The sequence below is a fragment of the Entelurus aequoreus genome, linkage group LG01 (genome assembly GCF_033978785.1).
Source record: "Entelurus aequoreus isolate RoL-2023_Sb linkage group LG01, RoL_Eaeq_v1.1, whole genome shotgun sequence".
In the NCBI taxonomy this organism is placed as follows: Eukaryota; Metazoa; Chordata; class Actinopteri; order Syngnathiformes; family Syngnathidae; genus Entelurus; species Entelurus aequoreus.
In genome coordinates this window covers 92,437,134-92,457,398 of record NC_084731.1, presented here as the reverse complement: position 1 = coordinate 92,457,398, position 20,265 = coordinate 92,437,134, and the positions used below count along the sequence as shown (strand labels likewise).

The window sequence follows — 20,265 nt, the reverse complement described above, 5'->3', positions numbered from 1 at the left end:
TGTAGATTTTCAGAATGTGCTTGTTCTATTTTTAAACAAAAAAAACCACGATCTGAAGTTGTCTTTATTTTTAAGTTATTGTGCCGTGACTTGGGAGTCGATTTTTCTCCATGTGGCCCCCGATCTAAAATGAGTTTGACACCCCTGGTTTAACTTATATCTTTACAGCTTTTTTCATAAGTAAATTGCACCTTTTTTTTTGCAGGTTTGCACTTCAGATGTCAGCTTATTGGTCATCTGTCATATCTATTCATATTTATGTTCAGTTAATGTTCCCTCGCCATCATTATTTTATTTAATTCATTTAAAAGAAAACAAGGATGTGTGTAATCCATCTCTGCTTGCAGAGTTGCTCAATGTGTTCGGTTTTGTGTATAATAATTCAAGCTGTCAAAAATGAGGTAACTCTTGTGATTAACCACATACAATTATTGCATTATTGCATTAATCATTCATTTTATTTTGACTGTACAGCAGGGAAAGGGATTCATATGGGCCCCATTGGGGTTGGGGGTTAATCATTTTGCAATGCAGTCTGCAGAAAATGATGGAAAGCGTCACTCTACATCGCTAGTGGTCAAAGTTGGACTTGCCACAAAACTATATATAAAACTAAATATTCAACACTACTGCCATCTGGCGCCTCAAGTGGATTGTGCACCCCCAGCCCCTCGTCACGTTTCATGTGTCAGGTAAACCGTGACGAATGGGGCCATACGAATCCCCTTCCTACTAGACATGCTCCTTTCACCTTAATTGCTGTTAACTTATTTATTTATTATTTTTTGTAGTGTTTGTCTTGTGTGGATATAAAATGGTTCACATGTACTGTATGTATCTGTCTAATAAATAAACAAACAAGAAGAAGAAGATGAAGCACTTGTCTAGGTCTAATCAATGATGTGTTTCATCAGCGCTGTCATTAAGCCTTTTGTAGGGAGCTAAAGGCTCCCTGAAATATTCTTAAACCCCTTAATTATTATTATAATTATTTTTCTTTTTTAAATTGCATTTACAAAAAATGTGCGGACAAATGTATTGTCAAGTAGCCATAATGTGAGTTTAAAAAACTGAAATAAATATGCTTCATAGTATAAAATGATTTTAAAAATGATTGTAATTATTTCTGTATTAGACTATATTGCCAAAAGTATTTGGCCACCTCTCTTGACTCACATATGAACTTGAACCATTCCTAACCCATAGGGTTCAATATGATGTGGGTCCACCTTTTGCCGCTATTACAGCTCCAACTCTTCTGGGAAGGCTGTCCACAAGGTTGTGGAGTGTGTTTTATAGGAATTTTCCACCATTCTTCCAAAAGCGCATTGGTGAGGTCACACACTGATGTCGGCCGAGAAGGCCTGGCTCTCAGTCTCCGTTCTAATTCATCCCAAAGGTGTTCTATCCGGGTTCAGGTCAGGACTCTGTGCAGGCCAGTCAAGTTCATCCACGCCAGACTCTGTCATCCATGTCTTTATGGACCTTGCTTTGTGCACTGGTGCACAGTCATGTTGGAAGAGGAAGGGGCCCGCTCCAAACTGTTCCCACAAGGTTGGGAGCATGGAATTGTCCAAAATGTTTTGGTATCCTGGAGCATTCAAAGTTCCTTTCACTGGAACTAAGGGGCCAAGCCCAACTGTTTTACACCACTGCATCCGATGCTTTGCATTGGACTTGGTGATGTATGGCTTAGATGCAGCTGCTCGGCCATGGAAACCCATTCCATGAAGCTCTCTGCGTACTGTACGTGGGCTAATTGGAAGGTCACATGAAGTTTGGAGCTCTGTAGCAACTGACTGTGCAGAAAGTCGGAGACCTCTTTGCACTATGCGCTTCAGCATCCGCTGACCCCTTTCTGTCAGTTTACGTGGCCTACCACTTGGTGGCTGAGTTGCTGTTGTTCCCAAACTCTCCCATTTTCTTATAATATAGCCAACAGTTGACTTTGGAATATTTAGGAGCGAGGAAATTTCACGACTGGATTTGTTGCACAGGTGGCATCCTATGACAGTTCCACGCTGGAAATCACTGAGAGCGGCCAATTCTTTCACAAATGTTTGTAGAAACAGTCTCCATGCCTAAGTACTTGATTTTATACACCTGTGGCCGGGCCAAGTGATTAGGACACCTGATTCTGATCATTTGGTTGGGTGGCCAAATACTTTTGGCAATACAGTGTACTACGAGTGCTGGGGGTTAAGCCGCCCCTGTCTTTAAAAACTAACGACTCCTGTTTCGAACTTAAATCGAAGGTCCCTGAACACACCATGATTATCTGCTATGGGATACAAAAAACAAACTTAAACATAACTTTGTCCGATATTATAATATATTTGCCTTTGTTCCATCACCTCATCCTGGTTCCCAAAAGGATAAAAGTGAGCCTTGATGACGTCACAATGTCCGTGTTGTGTAAACAGAATGAACTGTGGTACACTTTCCCCACTTTGATTCAAATAACCTAACTATGGAACATTGAGAGCAACGTGTATTAGATTTTTTTTTTTTTTTTTTTAAATAAATGACAGACTTGAATTAAAAAGAAAAAAAAAGATGTCATATCTTATAAAAAAAAAAAAAAAAGTCACATGCCTCCCCTAGTGGTTGTTACGGATCCCCTAAAGGGACATGGGGGAAAAACATTTTTTATAATTTTTTTTTTTTTTAGACATGTATCCAAAAAAAAAATTATACAAAAAAAAAATTATAATTTAAATAATATATTTTTTTTATAACTTTATAAAAAGTTTCTCGTGCGCATGAGAAAGATACATGTCTAAAAAAATAAAAATAATAATAATAAATAAAAAAAATTCCCCCATGTCCCTTTAGGGCAGGCCTGGGCAATTATTTTGACTCTGGGGCCACATTTAGAGTAAAAAATGTGTCTGGGGGCCGGTATATCTATTTTAAGGGACACGAATACAAAAATTCACAATAATGTCTGATTGAATGCTAAAAACGTTATGACAGACCGCCTTAAAAAACGTAATGGAATTTACATTTTCTATGAACGATAAAACACTGAATATTGACAAAATATGAATGTTACAGCCCCTTTCGATTGACATATTTTACAATCAAGTGAAACGCAACAAAAATATGAACGCAAAGGGTACAAAATAAACCCACCTACAATCTGATATATCACTAAGCTTTAGAACTTTGTTGTGAAAAGCTCCTTCCGCCTCTGTGGAAACGCTTCCCGCCCACACTTGGTGCCTCGTCTGAGCTGCTGTGACGTAGATTACCATAGTAACTAATTAGATGGCCATAGTAACTAATTAGATGACCATAGTAACTAATTATATGACCATAGTAACTGATATATCATCCATAAGCGCAGATTCCAACCATTGAAATACTTTGTATAGTTCAAGACTTACGGTCATTAAAAAACATGACTGCACATCATAATGGCAACTACACTTTCCATCTTAAAGATCTAAAAAAATTATTTGGGAATGTCCAGCGGGCCAGACTGAAAAGCTTAACGGGCCGCATGTGGCCCCCGGGCCTTAATTTGCCCAGGTCTGCTTTAGGGGCTCTGTAGGTTGTAGCTCTAAACAACTGACTTATTTATTGGTCATTTTTGGGGGTGTTTTGTTTACTTTTGTAGCTATATGTTGAAATGGCGCCGCTGAATTGGCAGTTGGTTGCATATCACTTGCATATCATGCATTACACACTGTACATTACCTTTTGCACTATATTGATTTATATTATTATGTGTTGTCAACTTTGTACTTTCTTTTATGTGATTGCCTGAAATAAAATAATAAATAAAAAAATAAAATTAAAATAAAATTACAGATACAAAATTTTCAAGACAGAAATCATATTAGAAAGTATCCCGTAACAAACGTGTCCGCATCAAGACCATCTGTTTTATCCTAGTTTTTGCCCGTTTATAGTGTTTGGTTTGCTTTCTCAAATAAAGCCTAAGTGTCAAAGCAGTTTTAAACTGGAGATATGAAACACTTTTCTTTCCTCTCGGACATGTAAACCTATTTTTGTCACCTTTTCATATTCTCTTTGGACTTTATCTGGAATATAAACGTAACTGTTAAACACAATGGATTGAACAGAATTGTAGTCGTCAATTCCTATGTGATTATTTATCGCTACACATTCCCACTTTGATTCAAACAAAATAATTATGGGACGTTGACAGCAAAATGTATTTGATTTTTTAAAATAAATGACAGATTTATGTCAAACAAATGTCATATTTTACCAAAAAAAGTCAGCCCTAAACAACTGACTTATTTATTGGTCATTTTTGGGGGGTTTCCCTTTTACTTTTGTAGCTGTATGTTGAAATGGCGCCATCAGCTTTGTCGCTCTTTTAATGTCTTTTATGTACTTTGTTTTCTTTGATGTTTTCCTCTTGTTTTTTTTTGTTGTGTTTTTACCTTTTTTGTGGACTTTTTGTATCTGCCGTGCAACCACATAATTGTACCCATTTTTGGGATAAATAAAGTGGGATAGGCTCCAGCACCCCGGTAGAAAATGGATGGATGGATGGATGGATAAAGTCTGTTGTATCCTAGCGAACTACACAAAATAGCCACTAGAGGGCACATTTTAAAAAACAATGATGAGGATAGCATCACGTTGAAGGGGTCTTTTGCAGTTTGGAGGGGTTTTTTCACTTTCACGTCACATGCAACACGTTTGACCTGCTGCTCACCGAAAAGTTATTCTTCTTGACATGTGGGTGAGTTTAATCTGCTTTTCTATGCCGTGACACAATATTTTATTTTTGTACATATACCAGTGTATGTATTATCTTGTTTATCATTATTTACTGTTTTTCTGTCAACATGTTAAACAGGTTGTGTGAAGGAATTATGAGTAATAGACATGCATCCGGCAAATATAGGACTAAATAAGATCTGATTCTTCCTACTCCTTTTGATGTTCCCTCATGTAACTTTATTGTTCAGCATGTCAAAAACAAATAATCCAAAAACAACATCTCTACTTGTTAAAATGTTCAAATAATGAACGTAGTTATTTTTTTTAATTTTTAATTTTTATTTTTTGCTGCAGCTGTTACATATACTGTAATATTGTACATGGTAATTGGGATTTTTTATATATTGTATATATTATATACAAATATAATATAATATATCAGTATATACTATATACTGTATATATAATATTTAAATATTACATATATGTTATATTTTATGTTGCTACTATGGTACATTTTTAGTCTACTTTAATACCTGCATTATCCTGTCCATCCTAACCCTTTCCTTCCTTTGAAACTGAGCTACTGTGTGGAACAATTTCACTTGTGGATCAATAAAGTTTGATGTTCCCTCATGTAATTTTATTATTCAGCATGTCAAAAACAAATACTCCAAAATCAACATCTCTACTTGTTAAAATGTTCAAATAACGAATGTAGTTATATTTTTTATTTATTATATTTTTGCTGCAGCTGTTACATATACTGTAATATTGTACATGGTAATTGGGATTTGTTATAATATTGTATATATCATATACAAATATAATATAATATATCAGTATATACTGTATATATAATATTTAAATATTACATATATGTTATATTTTATGTTGCTACTATGGTACATTTTTAGTCTACTTTAATACCTGCATTATCCTGTCCATACTAACCCTTTCCATCCTTTGAAACTGAGCGACTGTGTGGAACAAATTCCCTTGTGGATCAATAAAGTTTGATGTTCCCTCATGTAACTTTATTATTCAGCATGTCAAAAACAAATACTCCAAAAACAACATCTCTACTTGTTAAAATGTTCAAATAACGAATGTAGTTATATAATATAACTACATTCGTTATTTGAACATAATAATATATAATATAACTTATATTTTGTATTTATTATATTTTTGCTGCAGCTGTTACATATACTGTAATATTGTACATGGTAATTGGGATTTGTTATATATTGTATATATTATATAAAAATATAATATAATACATCAGTATATATGATATACTGTATATATAATATGTAAATATTACATATATGTTATATTTTATATTGCTACTACGGTACATTTTTAGTCTACTTAATACCAGCATTATCCTGTCCATACTAACCCTTTCTATCCTTTGAGACTGAGCGACTGTGTGGAACAATTTCCCTTGTGGATCAATAAAGTTTGATGTTCCCTCATGTAATTTTATTGTTCAGCATGTCAAAAACAAATAATCCAAAAACAACACCTCTACTTGTTAAAATGTTCAAATAACGAATGTAGTTATATCATTTATTTATTTATTTATTTATTTTTTGCTGCAGCTGTTACATATACCTTAATATTGGTACATGGTAATTGGGATTTGTTATATATTGTATATATTATATAAGAATTTAATATAATATATCAGTATGTATTATATACTGTATATATAATATGTAAATATTACATATATGTTATATTTTATATTGCTACTACGGTACATTTTTAGTCTACTTAATACCTGCATTATCCTTTCCATCCTTACCCTTTCCATTCTTTGTAACTGAGCTACAGAGTGGAACAATTTCCCATGTGGATCAATAAAGTTTGTCTAAGTCTAAGTAGAGGCTTGGTTATAGTATTTTCCATTTATTCACAAATATTCATAAATATAAATACCGGCAAACATTTTTAACAATTTATTCAGATTTGAATAATTATACTATGTAACATTTTATATTATAATATACATTATAATAATTATACCCGTGTTCTGTCCATTGTTGACACTTCAATATATGTGTGAAAAAACTGCATTTAGTTTAGATAATAATGAGTCATATATTGGAATATGGGATCCATTATTTAAATTAGTTTAATTAAATATTAAATAAACTATGACTTCTTTTATCTTTGTGTAAAATATTGGACACGATGTGTTAGTCCACACAAAGTCTGTAGGGATTGAGTGTGTGTGTGCGTGTAACCCTTATTTCAACATCTGCTCAGTCTAGTCACATATGGCACCAGACATTGTGACCAATCATGTGCGTCTTTGACAGCTAAAAAAAAAAAGATCAAAAGATGAGACTGGGGTAAAAAAAAATGTGGAGCTCGTTCACTTGAAAAGTCGGTTTTAAAGAGCTGGATTGTTCACGAATGACCCATCACCATACTGAAACCTCAATTTGTTTCCTTATCTTTTATGCAAAATGATAACTTTTTGTTAAACACTAAAATACTGTTGACTTTTAAACAAAAACATTACACAAATTGAAATGAATATAAAAATGTCTCTTATGACTCGGCGTTCTCCCTGTTGTTGTCTTTGCGGCCGATAGGAACACGGTCGGGTGTTGGGTTTACAAACATTAGAGGTTGCTGCTGTCTATAACAGTGTTTTTTAACCTTTGTTGAGCCGAGGCACATTTTTTTCATTGAAAAAATCCTGAGGCACACCACAAGCAGAAATCATTAAAAAAAAACGATATTGACAACAAAAAGTCGTTCTCGCAATTGTTGGATATGAATTTAAACCATAACCAAGCATGCATCAATATAGCTCTTGTCTCAAAGTAGGTGTACTGTCACCACTTGTCACATCACCCCCTGACTTATTTTGAGGTTTTTGGTGTTTTCCTGTGTGTAGTGTTTTAGTTCTTGTCTTGCGCTCCTATTTTGGTGGCTTTTTCCTGTTTTGTTGGTATTTTCCTGTTGCAGTTTCATGTCTTCCTTCAGCGCTATTCTCCACACTGTCATGATCTGGATCATGTTTTTCGTTATTTTCTGTTTGTTTAATCAGAATCAGAATCAGAATAGTTTTTATTGCTATTGTTTGAGAACGGGTTCACAAACTAGGAATTTTTCTTGGTGCAATCGTGCAACATAAAACACATGTAACACTGATATGGTAATAAAAAGAGCTGTAACTGAGCTATCAGATCTTGTTATTAAGACTCCATTAGTTCCTGTTTTTGCGCACCCTTGTTTGTTTTAGTCACCATGGCGACTCATTAGTTTCACCTGCCTCTTGTGTTCCGGACGCGCGCCTGTTTGTAATCACTTGATATTATTTAAGCCTGTTGTTGCCAGTTAGTCGGGCCGGCGACATTGTTCATTTCATGCTCTGTTCATGCTTATTTTCTTGCGATTGCTCTTTTCATGCTTCATGCTAGTGATGGGTTGATGAGGCGTCATGAAGCGTTTCGACTAGGGATGTCCGATAATATCGGCCTGCCGATATTATCGGCCGATAAATGCGTTAAAATGTAATATTGGAAATTATCGGTATCGTTTTTTTTATTATCTGTATCGTTTTTTTAATTTTTTTTTATTAAATCAACATAAAAAACACAAGATACACTTACAATTAGTGCACCAACCCAAACAACCTCCCTCCCCCCATTTCTTTCTGTTATCAATATTCTGGTTCCTACATTATATATCAATATATATCAATACAGTCTGCAAGGGATACAGTCTGTAAGCACACATGATTGTGCGTGCTGCTGGTCCACTAATAGTACTAACCTTTAACAGTTAATTTTACTCATTTTCATTAATTACTAGTTTCTATGTAACTGTTTTTATATTGTTTTACTTTCTTTTTTATTCAAGAAAATGTTTTTAATTTAGTTATCTTATTTATTTTATTTTTTTTAAAAGTACCTTATCTTCACCATATATGGTTGTCCAAATTAGGCATAATAATGTGTTAATTCCACGACTGCATATATCGGTTGATATCGGTATCGGTTGATATCGGTATCGGTAATTAAAGAGTTGGACAATATCGGAATATCGGATATATCGGCAAAAAGCCATTATCGGACATCCCTAGTTTCGACACATTGCAAAACTGTATTGGTACTGTGTCGATACTGTGTCACTAAATACTGACATCTGCTGGACATTAAAAATCCCTACAGGCAACCTATGGACCGACTCAACTGACACTGATTTTATGAGCTAGTATATACAATAATATAAACCAAGTCATTGTATTTCATTTTGGATTATTTCATATCTTCATTTAAATAAAAATTTATTTTTATCTTTTTTAGATACAGTCAATAAATAATGTGAACATGTATCAATGTGGACTGGGAATTTTTATTTTTATTTTTTTTACACATTTTTATTTAAAAAAAACAGTTTTTCCAACGTATTAAATTTTAGACGATTTCTCTCCTTAGTTATTATTTCTCTGGCTGTAGAAAAGACCCGCTCACAGGGCACAGAGGAGGCGTCAGTGCGACACAGTTCACGTATCAGTCACGTGACCGAAACAGCTCATGATCGGTCATGTGACTTTCTAAAAGCGGTACGCGCACCGACACAGGGTTTTGCTCTATGAGCTCGACGCATGCGCCGATGCATCGGTGTTGCCGGACCCATCACTAGTTTGCACCTATTTGAGAGGAAAATAAATATGTTCCTACCTGCTATCGTTGTCCGGAAAAGTCCGTTCGCGTCCCGGGAGAACAATCCTCGCAGTAAGTTGCAAAAAAAAACCCTCGTCATGACACACACCTGCTTTGTTTTAGCAATCCAGACTATTTAAGTTGTGCGGACACTTTCCTTCTTTGTGGGGACATTGTTGATTGTCGTGTCATGTACGGATGTATTTTGTGGACGCCGTCTCCGCTCCACGCGTTGTAAGTCTTTGCTGTCGTCCAGCATTTTGGGTTTTGTTTACGTTGCAGCCATTTCAGCTTTAGTTTCGTTTTGCTAAGCCATGCCTAAGCTTCAATTCCTTTTCCTTAGCGGCACTCACCTTTTGTTTATTTTTGGTTTAAGTTAGGGGTTCTTAACCTTGTTGGAGGTACCGAACATCACCAGTTTCATATGCGCATTCACCGAACCCTTCTTTAGTGAAAAATAAAATGTTGTTTTTTTTCAAATTCAAGACAAAGTTATATGTTTTTGGTAACACTTTAGTATGGGGAACATATTCTAAGTAACAAAGACTTAATTTTGAGTTTTTTGGACACTAGGGGAACATTTTCTAAGTAACAAAGACTTAATTTAGATTTATTTGTTTAGGGTTAGAGGGTTAGGGCCAGGGTTAGAGGGTTAGGGCTATAATGAGGCCATGCCAAATAAGGCATTAACTTACTTACTTAATAATGACTAGTTAAGAGCCAATATGTTACTAATTTGCATGTCAATGAGCAACTAATTAATGGTGAATATGTTCCCCATACTAAAGTGTTACCATGTTTTTATAATGGTGCACAAAATGAACCGTGCATGAACATCACCTTGTTCAAAGAACAAAACCAACACAGTGCATAAACTCACAACAAATTACACACCTGCAAATCAGTCAGCTGTTGCCGTATCCGTAATACGCCGATAGGGAGTAGTTTGTATTCACACGATGAGTCGGGTGTGTTTTGACCTCCGCCGAACCCCTGAGGCCGACTCACCGAACCCCCAGGGTTCGATCGAACACAGGTTAAGAACCACTGGTTTAAGTGTTAGATACCTTTTTACCTACATGCACGCTGCTTCCCGCATATTGTGGTCACGACAAACCACGTTTCCGACATCTACAAAGCAACTAGCTACCTGCTGCCACCTACTGACATGGAAGAGTATTACACGGTTACTCTGCCGAGCTCTAGACAGCACAGACACTCAACAACGGCACATTATTTACGGATTATAATTACATGTGTGCAAAAAATATTTTTAACCCAATTAGGTGAAATTACATAATCTCCCATGGCACACCAGACTGTATCTCACACCGCACTAGTGTGCCGTGGCACAGTGGTTGAAAAACACTGGTCTAGACTTTGTTTTTGTGGTGTGCATGGCAGTCACTCCCTTTTAATGGACCTTAAAGCAAATGACGACTAGAGGCTATTTCTCCTCTCGTGCAGCAGACAGTGCGCCATGCAGACCCACTCCTGCTGAATATTGATTGACGAGGGTGAGTCTGCATCAAGTTCCCCTGAACTTCCTTAAGCTAAGGACTAACATTCATTGTGTGTGTGTGTGTGTTATCTGTTGATGGCTTTGCATCAGTTTGACATGTTTGGGCTGCGTCTGACCTTACTGCTCTGGATCGGAGGAACATCCAGCACGCAAGGTTAGTTGCATCTAGTTTTGTTGTCACATATTAATTATAATCCTGAGATATTCAAGTTGCACATGTAATTAATGGAGGAAACATTGCACACTGCATCAATGCATATATAACAAGCCCAAAACCCCCCAGGCCCTGAATGACCGGACTCTCACTCAGGGCCTCAACACACATTACTGTCGTCATGAACGGCCTTCAGCTCATCAAAGCCCTGCTTCCCCCACCATCACCCTCCCCACCAATGCCAGCACTTCAATAAAGGAGTTAAAGGACTCAAAGGACTCCAAGGACATCACAGGACTCCAAGAACATCATAGGACTGTAACGGCCCTCGCCATCCGAGAAGAGGATGTACGCCGGCAGTTCTTGAAGCTGAATACGCGGAAGGCCCCCGGGCCGGATGGTGTCTCCCCCTCCACTCTCAGACACTGTGCGGATCAGCTGGCTCCTGTCTTCACTGACATTTTTAACACCTCTCTGGAGCTATGCCGCGTGCCGTCCTGCTTTAAGACCTCCACCATTGTCCCTGTCCCCAAGAAAGCACAGCTCACAGGACTAAATGACTACAGGCCGGTTGCGCTGACGTCTGTGGTCATGAAGTCCTTTGAGCGCTTGGTCCTGCCCCACCTCAAGGACAACACCGCCGCCCACCTGGACCTACTGCAGTTCGCCTACAGAGCCAACAGGTCTGTGGATGATGCAGTGAACCTGGCCTTCCACTTCATCCTGGAGCATCTGGACTCCCCAGGAACCTACGCTAGGATCCTGTTTGTGGACTTCAGCTCTGCCTTCAACACCATCCTACCTGGACTGCTACGAGACAAGCTCTACCAGCTCAGCGTGCCCGACTCCCTCTGCAGTTGGATCAATGACTTCCTGACAGACCGAAGACAGCACGTGCGGCTGGGGAAGATTGTCTCGGACAGTCGAACCACGAACACTGGTACTCCTCAGGGCTGTGTACTCTCCCCCTGGCTCTTCTCCCTGTATACAAACTGCTGCACCTCCAGTCACCAGTCCGTAAAACTGCTCGTTTGCGGATGACACCACCCTCATCGGGCTCATCTCGGATGGCGATGACTCCGCCTACAGGAGAGAGGTGGACCGGCTGGCGTCCTGGTGCAGCCTCAACAACCTGGAGCTGAACGCCCAGAAATCAGTGGAGATGATCATGGACTTCAGGAAAGTCACAGCCCCACCATCCCTCCTCACCCTGATTGACTCTCCCACCCCCGTCTTCCTTGTGGACTCCTTCCGTTTTTTGGGCACCACCATCACCCAAGACCTCAAGTGGGAGCTGACCATCAGCTCCCTCATCAAGAAGGCCCAGCAGAGGATGTACTTCCTGCGGCAGCTGAGGAAACTTAAGGTGCCGACCGAGATGCTGGTGCAGTTTTACTCAGCCATCATGGAGTCCATCCTGACCTCCTCCATCACCGTGTGGTTCCCCGGCGCCACAGTCCAGGATAAGCATGGACTGCAGCGCATCGTACATGCTGCTGAGAAGGTGATTGGCTGCAAGCTCTCATCCCTCCAGGACTTGTTCTCCTCCAGGACCAGGAGGCGTGTGGGTCGGATCACAGCTGACTCTTCTCACCCTGGACACAAACTATTCTCCCCTCTCCCCTCAGGCAGGAGACTACGGTCCATCCAGACCCACACCTCCCGCCACCTGAACAGTTTTTTCCCCTCGGCCATAAGGCACATGAACAATAACTCCTAACAGCAGCTCCTTGAATTCCTTGATTTCCTTCTAAGTCTATAACAAGATCTGATAGCTCAGTTACAGCTCTTTTTATTACCAAATATGTGTTATATGTGTTTTATGTTGCACGATTGCACCAAGAAAAATTCCTAGTTTGTGAACCTGTTCTCAAACAATGGCAATAAAACTATTCTGATTCTGATATATAATTAACATTAAAATTAAATCTAGTGGAAATTGATAGAGTACCGTATTTTTCGGAGTATAAGTCGCACCTGCCGAAAATGCATAATAAAGAAGGAAAAAAACATATATAAGTCGCACGGGAGTATAAGTCGCATTTTTTGGGGGAATGTATTTGATAAAAGCCAACACCAAGAATAGACATTTGAAAGGCAATTTAAAATAAATAAAGAATAGTGAACAACAGGCTGAATAAGTGTACGTTATATGAGGCATAAATAACCAACTGAGAACGTGCCTGGTATGTTAACGTAACATATTATGGTAAGAGTCATTCAAATAACTATAACATATAGAACATGCTATACGTTTACCAAACAATCTGTCACTCCTAATCGCTAAATCCCATGAAATCTTATACGTCTAGTCTCTTACGTGAATGAGCTAAATAATATTATTTGATATTTTACGGTAATGTGTTAATAATTTCACACATAAGTCGCTCCCGAGTATAAGTCGCACCACCGGCCAAACTATGAAAAAAACTGCGACTTATAGGCGCACTTAAAAAAAAAATTCTCTCAAAACTTGACAGTGCGCCTTATAACCCGGTGAGCCTAATGTATGGAATAATTCTGGTTTTGCTTACCGACCTCGAAGCAATTTTATTTGGTCCATGTTGTAATGATAAGTGTGACCAGTAGATGGCAATCCAACATAAGAGATACGTGTAGACTGCACTATGATGGCAATATGACTCAAGTAAACAACACCAACATTTTATATGTTCCATTGAAAATATAGAACATTACACACGGCGCTCAAAAATCTATAGAAATGTTTTAGTACGACTTTGGTAAGCTATGAAGCCTCGATGTGCTACAACATATCAGTATTATGGTTTGTGCATAAGATAAGACATATTTTCTGGCGTTTGTTACGCAATATTATACAAAAGCAACTTTTCTTACCTTCTGGTACCTGCTGATCTGTATTTGGGATCTGCATAAATCCCGAAAAATTGCTCTCGTCCGCCTTCGTAGTCCGTGACGACACCGTAGTCGATAAGCTTCTTCTTTTTCTCTATCTTGTTATGTGACATTCATCCTCCGCTGTTGCTATTTCTAATATCAAGTAGTGTAAAGTTCTTAATGATATCTGTCAGTAAACTCGCCATGAACATGCTAAAATATACTGGCGTAGTGAGTTTACATTATTCACCCAAGGAACTTTAGTTGTTAAGCGCTCCGGTCGGACGGTTTTTCACGGGACACATTTCCGATGTTGTTTCCGGATGAGGAGATGCTGCTCTGTTATTGATTGAAGTAAAGTCTGAATGTCATCAAAACAGTTAGCGCCATCTTTTGACACTTCTTCCACTCCCGTCCTTGCACGCTACACCGCTACAACAGATAGACAATTTAGAGTGAAAAGCGCATTTTTATTTTCACTCGCATACAATACATTCTAACTTGGATTGTTCCCCTGGCTTCGAGACTCTCCCGAAGGACAGTGCGGCCAAGACACAACAAACTCCCTTCTTGTCTCTCATGGACACACACCTGTCCTTGTTGACTTTGGACTTATCGGCTGCACAAGATCAAGGCCGCGGAACAGAGACACACTGTAGGCTTACACACAAACAACCTGCATCCACAAAAATATACGCCACACATACACCCCATCCCCCCCAGCCCAACGCCCTCGACGCAAATCCCATAGGGGTGATGGAAGGATGGTCAGCGCCGAGAGCTGCGGCCTACCACCATTACCTCGCACTCCCTCCCTCTGTTGCTAGATATCTCGAGATGTACGTTGTAATATGTATATGTGCTTTGCTATGGAGGTTTTTTCCCACTCCAGACTGGGCCCCCTTAGGAGCCCAGTCTAGATTGTATTTTTTTACTCATCCTTCCCCAGCGTTTTACCTTTTTCCCCATCTTTTACGGGGCGCCTTGTGGCGACCTATCAGCGTTCCTGTTCTGTTACCCTGTACACTGTTTGTTTGTCTAATCTTGAACGGGTTTGTGCTGAAAACAAAGTTTCGTTGTACTTGTGCAATGACAATAAAGACCTATCTATCTATCTATCAACAAAGATAACGGAGAAATAAGACCGCCCACAAAACGGCACATCCTGAAACGACTGTTAGAAAGCGGCTTGAAGATGGTCTGTAAAACATAATCCATGCAACATTTTGAGCAAAGAACCACCATTACATGTTATGTAGACCACAAGGAAATGTTTTTTCATTTAGAAAAAAATTAATAATATGACTCCTTTAATGCGCCGTATAATCCGGTGTGCCTAATATATGAAAAACGATTACAAAAATAGACCATTCAACGGCAGTGCGCCTTCAATCCGATGCGCCCTATGGTCTGCGTGTTAAATGAAAGCTCTGCCTTGTTTTCAATGAATACTTACGCCTACTACGCTACTGTATTTTAAAGGCCTACTGAAATGAAATTTTCTTATTTAAACGGGGATAGCAGGTCCATTCTATGTGTCATACTTGATCATTTCGCGATATTGCCATATTTTTGCTGAAAGGATTTAGTAGAGAACATCGACGATAAAGTTTGTAACTTTTGGTCGCTGATAAAACCGGAAGTTGCGTGACGTCACAGATTGTGGAGCACCTCTCATCTGCACATTGTTTACAATCATGGCCACCAGCAGCGAGAGCGATTCGAACCGAGAAAGCGACGATTACCCCGTTAATTTGAGCGAGGATGAAAGATTCGTGGATGAGGAAAGTGAGAGTGAGGGACTAGAGGGCAGTGGAAGCGATTCAGATAGGGAAGATGCTGTGAGAGGCAGGTGGGACCTGATATTCAGCTGGGAATGACTAAAACAGTAAATAAACACAAGACATATATATACTCTATTAGCCACAACACAACCAGGCTTATATTTAATATGCCACAAATTAATCCGCATAACAAACACCTCCCCCCTCCCGTCCATATAACCCACCAATACAACTCAAACACCCGCACAACACACTCAATCCCACAGCCCAAAGTACCGTTCACCTCCGTAAAGTTCATACAGCACATATATTTCCCCAAAGTCACGTACGTGACATGCACATAGCGGCACGCACGTACGGGCAAGCGATCAAATGTTTGGAAGCCAAAGCTGCGTACTCACGGTAGCGCGTCTGCTATCCAACTCAAAGTCCTCCTGGTTGTGTTGCTGCAGCCGGCCGCTAATACACCGCTTCCCACCTACAGCTTTCTTCTTTGCTGTCTTCATTGTTCATTAAACAAATTGCAAAAGATTCACCAACACAGATGTCCAGAATACTGTGGAATTTTGCGATGAAAACAGACGACTTAATAGCTGGCCACAATGGTGTCCCAATATGTCCGCTACAACCCGTGACGTCACGCGCAAACGTCATCGTACCGAGACGTTTTCAGCAGAATATTTCGCGGGAAATTTAAAATTGCACTTTACTAATCTAACCCGGCCGTATTGGCATGTGTTGCAATGTTAAGATTTCATCATTGATATATAAACTATCAGACTGCGTGGTCGGTAGTAGTGGCTTTCAGTAGGCCTTTAAGTCGGTTACTATGGTGGTAGTTGGAGAGCCAAGTGTTTTCTGATGTGGTTCTTGGTGAAAAAAGTTTAAGAACCACTGCAGTAGCCTACACCAAAAATGACCAAACTGACTTGAGTTAACCTTGTGTCATCTTAGGTGAGGTCCTATCTTCCCCCACTATACATGCAGAGGCGGGCAAACCTGTCCTGTTAGGCTGCAACGTGACGACGACCACGGGGGACAGCGTCCAACAGGTGCGCTGGCTTGACAAACACAGGAAGCTCCTGCTGGCGTACGAAGAGAGGACGGCGGTCCGCATCAGCCACCAATTGCCCAACGTGCAGCTGACTGCCTCACACAAGGACTCCAGCTACATCACCATAGCGAGGGTGTTGCCTGAGGACGAGGGTTGCTTCCGCTGCATCTTCGATGTCTTCCCCAGGGGCTCGCAGGAAGGCAGCGCGTGCATCAGGGTGACTGGTGAGTTCACAGCCTGGCCACGATTCTATCAAGACATTGATACAACGTTGATTATACAAACCCCGTTTCCATATGAGTTGGGAAATTGTGTTAGATGTAAATATAAACGGAATACAATGATTTGCAAATCATTTTCAACCCATATTCAGTTGAATATGCTACAAAGACAACATATTTGATGTTCAAACTGATAAACATTTTTTTTTTGTGCAAATAATCATTAACTTTAGAATTCGATGCCAGCAACACGTGACAAAGAAGTTGGGAAAGGTGGCAATAAATACTGATGAAGTTGAGGAATGCTCATCAAACACTTATTTGGAACATCCAAAAGGTGAACAGGCAAATTGGGAACAGGTGGGTGCCATGATTGGGTATAAAAGTAGATTCCATGAAATGCTCAGCCTTTTACAAACAAGGATGGGGCGAGGGTCACCACTTTGTCAACAAATGTGGGAGCAAATTGTTGAACAGTTTAAGAAAAACCTTTCTCAACCAGCTATTGCAAGGAATTTAGGGATTTCACCATCTACGGTCCGAATATCATCAAAAGGTTCAGAGAATCTGGAGAAATCACTGCACGCTAATGATGCCGTTCCTCAATGTAAACAACTGCCATGGGTGGATACCAGATATTAACACTAAATGAAAAAGTAGATTAATAATCAATTTTCTACCACTTGTCCTTGATAATGTTGACAAAATAATAAAAGGGAAAATGACACAATATGTTACAGACTAAATTAGGATCCTTTCTTTGTTTATTTACTACTAAAAGACAAGTGTGGAGGTTGCCCTCCAGTGGGTTCCTCAGACCACCAAATACTGCCACGAGAGCCCGGATCAGGGTTACAACACTGTTTTATTTTCATAAAATCGTGCAAGTGTTTTGCTTTCCAGCAAAAATGTTGTATCTGTGTCCGTCTCTCGCTCTCTCGCTCTCTCGCTCCCACTCTAGCTCCAACAACGTGTCTCATTCCGGCTGCTGCTAATAAAGGCGACAGGTGATTAGATAACAAGGTCCACCTGGGCCATCTACGCACCTGTCGCTGTCTTCGAGGCCGGTCCTGGCACACCCCGTTCCGCGGCAGGCCCGCAGGCCACGCCCCCCTCCACAACAAGTTGTCTTGTATGTTCACTATTTTATTAAAGGACAAACTTGCACTATGAAACATATGTTTAATGTAGTCTAAGATTTTTTGTTAAAATAAAGCAAATAATGCCATTTTTTGTGGTCCCCTTTATTTAGAAAAGTAACGGAAAGTACCGAAAAGTATCATTTTGGTATTGGTACCAAAATATTGGTATAGGGACAACACTACCCCCAAGATGAATATAAATTGTGTAATTTACAACAAAATGTGTTCATACAGTAGCCTGCTCACAGTCATGTGAAAATTATGTAATATTTGGTTTTAAATCATTTAAATATAATTTTAAATATACATTTAAATTTGAATATCGATTTAAATTTAAATTTAAATATAAATCAAAAAGGATACGGAAGACTTTGCCTCTTGTTTGATCACTCAATTTATTAGTACAACCCAGAAGAGCTACATTAAAGGCCTACTGAAAGCCACTACTACCGACCACGCAGTCTGATAGTTTATATATCAATGATGAAATCTTAACATTGCAACACATGCCAATACGGCCGGGTTAACTTATAAAGTGCAATTTTAAATTTCCCGGGAAACTTCCGGTTGAAAACGTCTATGTATGATGACGTATGCGCGTGACGTCACGACGGCAACGGAAGTATTCGGACCCAATGTGTCACCATACAAACTGCTCTGTTTTCATCGCAAAATTCCACAGTATTCTGGACATCTGTGTTGGTGAATCTTTTGCAATTTGTTTAATGGACAATGGAGACTGCAAGGAAGAAAGTTGTAGGTGCGATCGGTGTATTAGCGGCGGACTACAGCAACACAATCAGGAGGTTGTGTTGTGTTTGAGCTGGATAGCAGACGCGCTACCGTGAGTACAGCTTTGGCTTCCAAACATTTGATCGCTTGCCCGTACATGCGTGTCGCTATGTGCATGTCACGTACGTAACTTTGGGGAAATATATGTTTCTTGCCGACTCTGATGGCAGCCGGGGTGTCGTCGAAAGCTACAACGCCCGCCGCCGCTCCGTAGCTAAGTTAGCTTCAATAGTTAAGCTTCGCCAAGCTGGAAATTATTAACTGTGTATTTACATGTTCATGGTGTAATAGTATTGTTGATCTTCTGTCTATCCTTCCAGTCAGGGTTTTTTTTTATTTTGTTTTTATCTGCATTCGAGCCTGATGCTATCACGTTAGCGCCGTAGCTAAAGAGCTTCACCGATGTATTGTCGTGGAGATAAAATTCACTGTGAATGTCCATTTCGCGTTCTCGACTCTCATTTTCAAGAGGATATAGTATCCGAGGTGGTTTAAAATACAAATGCGTGATCCACAATAGAAAAAGGAGAGAGTGTGGAATCCAATAAGCCCTTGTACCTAAGTTACGGTCAGAGCGAAAAAAGATACACCCTGCACTACACTCTAGTCCTTCACTCTAACGTTCCTCATCCACAAATCTTTCATCCTCGCTCAAATTAATGGGGTAATCGTCGCTTTCTCGGTCCGAATCTCTCTCGCTCCATTGTAAACAACGGGGAATTGTGAGGAATCCTTCCTCCTGTGACGTCACGCTACTTCCGGTATAGGCAAGGCTTTTTTTATCAGCGACCAAAAGTTGCGAACTTTATCGTCGTTGTTCTCTATTAAATCCTTTCAGCAAAAATATGGCAATATCGCGAAATGATCCAAGTATGACACACCGAATGGATCTGCTATCCCCGTTTAAATAAAACAATTTCATTTCAGTAGGCCTTTAAATGCAAAAAGGTGAATTTTGTGCCCTTGCCTCAACATTTTTTTACATTGTTGAAAGCAAATGTTAGCAGAGCACAACATTTTTGTCTTGAAAAAGGTTGCACGCCAGGTTTTTGCGTGTACGCTCGCCCAATGCATGAGGTTCCAGGTGTTTGAGCACCCCTAGCGTCTATCTGCATGCTATTTGGAGTAAATAAATAATTACCAAACAGTAAACGGAAACCATTGCAATAAGAACATCCAGGCTGACGTCTGACCCATTCCAACCCCCACCTGATGAGCAGGAGGTAAAGCCCACCCACTCAGCAGCCATCCTGTTGTAATTTTGAGCGTGCACAGTTTGAGCCCCAGACTCGTCCTTGTTAAATGGGCTCCTGCAGAAACGTCCCTGTCAACCTTTTACAGCACA

The 20,265-nt window shown here is 39.6% G+C and overlaps 1 protein-coding gene across 8 annotated transcripts in view; it reads left to right on the top strand.

Moving 5' to 3' along the window:
* Positions 1-4,434: 4,434 nt before the first annotated feature.
* Positions 4,435-20,265, top strand: part of LOC133659159 (OX-2 membrane glycoprotein-like) — a 35,892-nt gene continuing 20,061 nt past the window's right edge. For 4 of the 8 annotated variants that reach the window (XR_009827601.1, XM_062061895.1, XM_062061933.1 and 1 more), the window contains exons 1-4: positions 4,435-4,723; positions 10,863-10,912; positions 11,008-11,071; positions 16,666-16,989. Coding sequence is in view for 7 of the 8 variants with exons in the window: in XM_062061895.1 (XP_061917879.1) it covers positions 11,014-11,071; positions 16,666-16,989 (382 nt within the window). In the remaining variant the exon portion in view is untranslated. Of the gene's footprint in view, positions 4,724-10,799; positions 10,913-11,007; positions 11,072-16,665; positions 16,990-20,265 lie in introns of all 8 variants that reach the window. The other 4 variants (XM_062061909.1, XM_062061899.1, XM_062061905.1 and 1 more) reach the window with 4 other exon arrangements.